General features: G+C 35.1%; 1 protein-coding gene across 1 annotated transcript; it reads right to left on the reverse strand.

The window, feature by feature from the left end:
- Positions 1-5,638: 5,638 nt before the first annotated feature.
- On the reverse strand, positions 5,639-6,363 carry LOC122812853 (transcription factor HES-5-like). The gene is made up of 2 exons (XM_044084894.1): positions 6,250-6,363; positions 5,639-5,809 (listed from the first exon to the last, which is right to left on the reverse strand). The coding sequence occupies exons 1-2, from the start codon at positions 6,313-6,315 to the stop codon at positions 5,645-5,647; spliced, it is 231 nt and encodes a 76-aa protein (XP_043940829.1). The 5' UTR covers positions 6,316-6,363; the 3' UTR covers positions 5,639-5,644.
- Between the last annotated feature and the right edge of the window lie 1,070 nt (positions 6,364-7,433).

A 7,433-nucleotide genomic window follows, 5' to 3' on the forward strand; every position in this document is an offset into this window, starting at 1 on the left:
AAGAAAACTATTTCACTCTATAATACTGGTGTCACTACTGCATTTTGTTGCATATTCATACCATTTGGGAGATATCATTATTGTTTTCATGTTTAACATTTCTGATAATCTGTTTCATAAGATAAATAATGCCAACTGGACATTAATGACTGAATGTAAAGATGCTCTGTAATCCCTAAGTACTTAAAAACGTTTCACAGATTAACAGAGCATGCAAATTAGTCTGTTTAATGCACCTTATTTCACAACCCCTTGCCCAGACATACTTTTAGCTCTCAGTGTGTTGTCACTGTGACCTTAAAAAAGACCTGTGACCTCCTTGTGTTTCATCATTTGCCAACAACAAATGAGGAATGTATATTGGTTTTAATCCCCCATGACATCACCCTAAGTGGTGCAGTGCTGATTAACATATGGCACTCTCCACCTGAGATATCATTGAAAATGTTTATCTGTTTGTTGTAATGTACAAACAGGGAGTAACTGGGAGGTCTGACAAACATGCATTTCCACAGATTCTGAGAGAAAGTGGGAAGGGGTAAAAAGTAAAAGATTTTGGGGTGTGGGAATGAACTTTTCTGAGGGTGTATTTTGCCAACAGATTGGTTATGTTTGCAATGAGAAGAACTCTGCTAACTGGGATATTGTGCTACACATTAGACTTTCTTACAGCTGTGTTACTGGCACCTTATGTGCTATATTGGAGATGTACTTTGTAATGTAGAACTGCACTTTATTTTTCTACAGGGTCCTGTTCATTACATCATCATTGCAGTAATATATTATGACAGCTAAATGTAATGTTTTTAAGAAACTATTTTTTTTTTTTTTTTATGAAAACTTGTATTAGACCCCTGATTGGTTTGTAAGTGCACGCCCATTATATACTACTGTATAAAATTGATGAAGCTATTATTTCTCTCTAAATTAGTAGCTTTTTCATTAATGTCATTTTAACCAGAAAAAGATTAATTTATCACATAAAAAATGTACCTAAAGTGTAAAATGCATGCTAAAATGCAACATACCCACTAAAAGTAACATGTTGTGTTTGTAAATATATTAGTATAAGTAAGCAGTCATGAGCTAAGGGAACTTTATTGTTCATTAACATTCTGTAGGTTTATACCTTTTCTTTTGTGCATTGCATTACATTTGTGACAAAATAGGAGGGACAGAAAATTGACTTTCCCATCAAAGAGTGCAAAACATAAAGGGTATATCTAGGAACTTGGTCTATCTTCAGTACGCTTTTTTTTTACCCGATTATTGCATGTTTTAAAGTTTAACTTCTGTGACATAAAAACAAATGAAACAGAAATTAATGAGCCTGTATGTGTGGGAGGTAAACTGGGGCCACTCTTTTAAACTGTTGTTAATGTTTTAAATCGTAGATGTGGTCTTGTTCCTAGAAAGAGGGAACCATGTTATCTTGCATTATTAGCTTTCAGATTCTGAGGAGTAATTTACATTACTGGACAATTACATTGTCAGAGTTTACCTGCTTTGTCTGCATTTACAAGACTGACTGCTGTAATTCTGTTTGTGAGAAGAGTGTGGTGTCAGTCATTAAATCCATATACAAAGGAATATTAGTACAACAGGAAGAAATGCTGCAGTTTTGATATAAATAAACCAAACCTTAATTTTTTAAAATAGTTTTTATCTGTGTATCATTCATGTACTTTATTAAACATTTTTTTCTAAATAAAAACATCTGTACACTAACTTGCATGATTAACTGTTTATTTAACAAGATTTTTGTAATGTTACAGTTCAACTACATATTACAACTGAGACTGACAGTTTAAGGAAACAATGTCATGGCAGTTACACAGAATACCATACCGTTACTTTTTACAAGCTGTTTAAGTTTATAAACACATTCCCGAAGGAAGTACATGACAGAGACACTTTTGCAAAAGCTTCTTGTTAAAGTAAATGTTTGAATATATGCCCTCAGAAGTCAAAATATACAGTTTCTGTTGTGAGCACAGTGTATTGCTTGACTGTTACACAGCAGTGAAACAAGTTATACATTAAAAACAAAACAAACTGATGTTTGTTTCTGTCCGATATCAAGGTAATTTATAAGAATCTGACATTTATATATGCCATTCACAGGAGAATATACAACAATCTATGAAGATTTGTAAATGTGAAAGAATATTTATCTCCACACTGTATTACAACTTTATGAAAGTCAAAGTTAACACTTCATTATGAAAGCAAATACCTAGAATCTGTGAAACATAAATTCCCTAGAAGAGAATTCAGAATTAAGGATATTTAATTTGATTATAAATTCACACAGCTCTTTAGAAAATGATTCTGTATGCAGATACAGATTTAAACAATATGTTTCAGTACTTATCTTGGAGTTTAACTCCTATACTTGGTTGTCAGTTACAGAAGTAACTACATTGGCAACAAACATCTTCACTATAGAAGATACAGTTTCTGTACATACACTGTACACATTATTATAATAACAAAACATTAAATGTCCCAAATAGCACTTGTACCACTTGGTAAATTACATACAACCTTCAATGTGAAGGAATGAACAAAGATGTAAAGCCACTTTGCAAGTGAAACTTTCATGGAAATCAACATTTCCTACTGAAAGAGGTTGACAGACCTTTCATAAAGCTATATCTTCCTCTAGTTTCAAAACAGACAAGTACAAAAAGTTGTTTACATTAGCCAGGGCTCCAAATGGACATAGCAATGCTCATGGTGGTCTGTTGGGTGAGAAGTTGACCTGGAGATGATGTTGCTGGTGGTTCAGGGGGGCTGATGTCCCCATTAACTGTTATTTGTTGCAGGTGATCCCACACCTTCATTTGAGGTTCCTTTCTGCTTTCATGGAATGAGAAGAAGCTAAGTGTTTCCTGTAAACACCGGGAATAACCTCTCTTGTAATCTAGCAGCGAGCTGTTTTGTAAGGATGTTCTAGCTAGAAAAGTTTAAAAAAACAATATTAAGCCTCAACATAAAATGTGTAAGATAACTGACATCACATTTTACATTAACTACCTTTAAGCCCAAAGTACTGGTTTTGTAGGTAGAGACAGCAAAATCCCCTTAGATACATGCATAGTACTACCACTGTCTTTCTATCCTTTACAGACTGCATTAACAAAAACCGTAACAATAATACTCTTTCTTCTGCACTCTTTATTGATCTATCTAAATCTTTTGATATGGTTAACCACCAGCTGCATTTAAATATACTCAAATCCCTTTCACTTGAAGCTCTGGCTATAAAATGGTTCGAATCTTATTTGGAGAATAGACAGCAAGCTGTGCTATGGGATAATAATCTATCTACCCACCTCCCCATTTCCCTTGGTGTCCCTCAAGGCTCCATATTAGGCCCACTCCTATTCTCCATCTTTATTAATGACCTACACTTAGCAATTCCTCAAGCCACCTGTATTCAATATGCAGATGACTCCACAATAGTATGCTCAGCCACTTCTCCATCTGAACTACAGTCCCTAACCCAAAAAAGCTTTCAATACAGTAGAACAATGTTTTTACACTGATGCCGCCTCTTAAACCCCCAAAAATCAAATTTTCTGCTCTTTACTCCAACCCGAAAGTCCACCCCAGTAGATTTCACACTCATATCTAATAATGGCACTCTCAAATCTCATATCTCCTGACCCAACCACCAAACTCTTAGGAATAACAATAGATAGCAACCTTAACTTCAATGCTCATATTAACAACACAATAAAAACAGTCAACAAGAAATCGGGGTCGCTCTACAGAATCAAATCCTTCCTAACACCATTAGCCATGACCTTTATAGCCTGTACTCACTTAATATCCACACTCCTCTATGCTTCACCTATACACACTAATCTCTCAAAAGACAACCTCAACAAACTGGCAATTTCCTATATAATATTGCCAGATTTGCCACTGGCTCTCCATTTAGAACCCATCACTGTCTTAATCTAAAACAGCTAGGATGGCTAGAGTTTCAAAATCAGCTTCAATTTCACCAGCTTGCTATTGCCCATAAGTCCCTTTACCAACCTACCAATACTCCAATACTCTCGAGCCTCATTACCCCTTACAACAATCTTAGAAATTTACACTCCTCAGATAAAATACTTGTTTGTACAAGTAGATCCAACAACTTGGCAGAAGACTCTCTGTTCTCTAATACTGTTGGAAAGCACTGGAACCTACTACCCACTAAACTTTTATCACTGTCTTCAATAACACTTTTTAAACATAAACTAAAACTTTATCTTAGAACACATTGGTTATGCCCCTGTACTAACCCTGACTAACTCATGTTTCTTAATACTAATGGATACTCTTCACCTGTTACTCTTCTGCACTAACTGTAGACCTATCCTTAAAGAACCAAAGAGACCATGATCTTGCAATTTAAATCTATGTTTATATGTAAATAGTTTCATTCTTTTTATGTACAAAACCTTTTACTGTTGTGTTATGTTTATTATAAGTATTGTATTTTTATTAACACCAGCTGTATTATGCTTGTACTGTAGCAACATTCTAAATTCTAATTGTGTGTGTTGAAGCTTTTCTCCCGAGGCCTCTACTGAAAATGGACATGTATCCAGTTAGACTAGCCCGGTCAACAAATGTAAAATAAAATAAAATAAAATAAATACATCTCCTACCCCAATAATGTGGAATAAGGTGATACTTTAAAGACATGAACACTTATAATTATAGAGTTCTCATATCAGGTCTACACACACACACACACACACACACACACACACACACACACACACACACACACACACACACACACAACACATATACATGCCTGCTTACACAGATATATTCAATCAAATTTACACAGACAAACATGCATCCATACCCTCTTATGTAAATGCACTCACCACACAAACACACACATACACATAGGTACACATCCATAAATAGTTTACTATGGTAAGGTCGATCTGGCTTCTGTCAAATCCACTGTACCGAAGTCCAGAGGCCAAACACGAACCTGACATTGTTGAAGTACAAATCTCAACCCCATCTCGACCCATGTTAAAGCCCGTTCTGAGGTCAAAGTTGGGATGAATTTTGACAATGTCGAACTTCGACATTGTCACTTTTGTGGAAGTGGGTCAGTGATTCCATCATTCAACAGAATCTGGATCTATCTTACCATAGTAAACCTCCATAAACATATAGACCCAGACATTCACACAGTCTCTCACAGACATACATGTACTCATGCTCACAAACACATGCATGCACATACATGCACTCTCTCTCACACAAACACAGACACGTAGACATAGAAACTCTCTCTCTCTCTCTGTCTTTCTCTCTCTCTCTCACACACACACATATGCACACACACATGCACACATTCAGTAAATAATGATTTTCAATACCTGTTTCAGAATACGCAGAATACACAGGTAACATAAGACACATGATATTATGATGATGATATTATAACATCCCTGGACAATTTTGCAGCTTTGCTATATTACCATGGCAAGTATGGTGTGCACACAAGGAGTAAAACTACTTAAGTGTTCTTACTACAGACAAACATATACTAGCTGCATTCAGTCAGCAGAGTTATTGTAAAATAAAAATAGGACTCACCTTTGCTCTGCATCTGTCATTGCTGTTTTATGAAGCTCACAGCCAGTTCCAGGATGTCAGCTTTCTCCAGTTTGGAGCTGGGATGTTGCTTTGGAAACATCTTTCCTAATATCTGTCTCAGCTTCTTAATGCTGCTGTTAATACGGTCCCTTCTCAACTTTTCCGCCAGTGGTTTCCTGAGCTACAGGGGATAACATTTAAAATTTTAGAGACCTTTGTTTAGATTTAAAGACTTATTATAAATCACATATACTTTTTATAAGATAATAAAGAAATACAGTTTTCCATATATAATTTATGCTTTGCTTCTCATGTTTAATAACCATTACAGATAAATTTCTCCATTATACAGGTTTTGGTTTAGCATAAAAAAATTCTCTTCAAAACATATATTATTATAAGCTATTTTTTTTAATATCATTCCAGCTGCACATGGGAAACATTTGCTGCATCATTAAGAAATGAACATTTGTTATGCATATTGAATTGTAATCCTGACAGATCAGTTGAAGACTAGACTTGTATTTAAAGGATTCAAGTTCCTTGAAAAGTTAATTATTAGGTTGAGACCCTAGGATTCAGAAAATATATTTAAATACAAAAAATATGTGTGCTACTTACTTTCTGGTTTTCCTCGTCAGTTATTGAATTCGCAGTAAGACTCGTGGATAGATAGCCAAGCCCCATTTTCTTTGCCTCCTTTTTTACAGAAAAAACAGTCGTTCTTCACAGTAAGGTGATCTGAGCAAAGTGTATAAAGTGAGGCTGGAGATTGCTTGTATTTATTCATCACAGGCAGCAGGGAAGTCTGTGGGTTCCCAGTTTGGCATAGTTTCCCACACTCATTAGCCAATCAAAGAGCACAGAGGAACAAAAAAAGTGTGTCATACTTAAGAGGGAATTCCCTGTGAAAAATAGCTTTCTCTTTGATGGGCAGGTGCTCTTTCTGTTGGAACAATGGGATATTAGTGCAGAATGACATTTCAGGATGTGGGAAAGGGTCAATTCTCAGAAACCCAGACCTGCTCTTAAAGATTTTACATCAATCAAAGATGTTTTCCACTAACATCTGGTGTGTAATCTTAAAGTGATATCATGCTACAGAGGAAAACATCTTACAGCAAAGATACATTCTTATCCAAAATTGTATTTCATGATTTGATTTGTATACATGCAGCTAAATATGCATTGATATATATTATGCATATGTGTGCATGTCTATCTGGTTTTCTACCTAACAGACAAGGCAATATAGTATGAGCAGCATTTGACAGGTAGCCATGACACTCTGAATTTCTGCGTAATGATATTTATTTATTTTATTTACATTTGTTCACCAGGTAGTGTCCAAATAGGCTAGAAGCCTGTTTTCAAAGGAGACCTGGGGAGAAAAGCTCCAAAATCAAAGACAGATAAAAATATAGAATTTACATAGAAGTACATGAATAAATACTGGCATGAATAACATAAATCCAAGTGTTTTGCATTTAAGAGTTTGTAGTATAATGTGCTATGTGAGTCCCCTGTTAGCAGTATGGCATACTTTCAACATATGAAGCAATTAAAATAACAAAAATTCATTAACAATGATGAAATTAAGGGACTTAGGTGCCTGAGATACTGTCCCTGGCAATAAGTAATATTGTATTTTTGTTTGTTTGTTTGTTTAATAGCTGTCAGCTTTGTTTTCTATTTTTTTTCTCCAATGAGTATTGTCATATCTGCTTATATTTGTCCCTTACCTTGATATTAGCTTCCATTTTAATTTTTTGTATCGTTACTAGGATTAGCATTACTGTTTATAT

This window comes from Protopterus annectens, chromosome 10.part0 (assembly GCF_019279795.1).
Source record: "Protopterus annectens isolate FY-2018-M chromosome 10.part0, PAN1.0, whole genome shotgun sequence".
Lineage (NCBI taxonomy): Eukaryota > Metazoa > Chordata > Ceratodontiformes > Protopteridae > Protopterus > Protopterus annectens.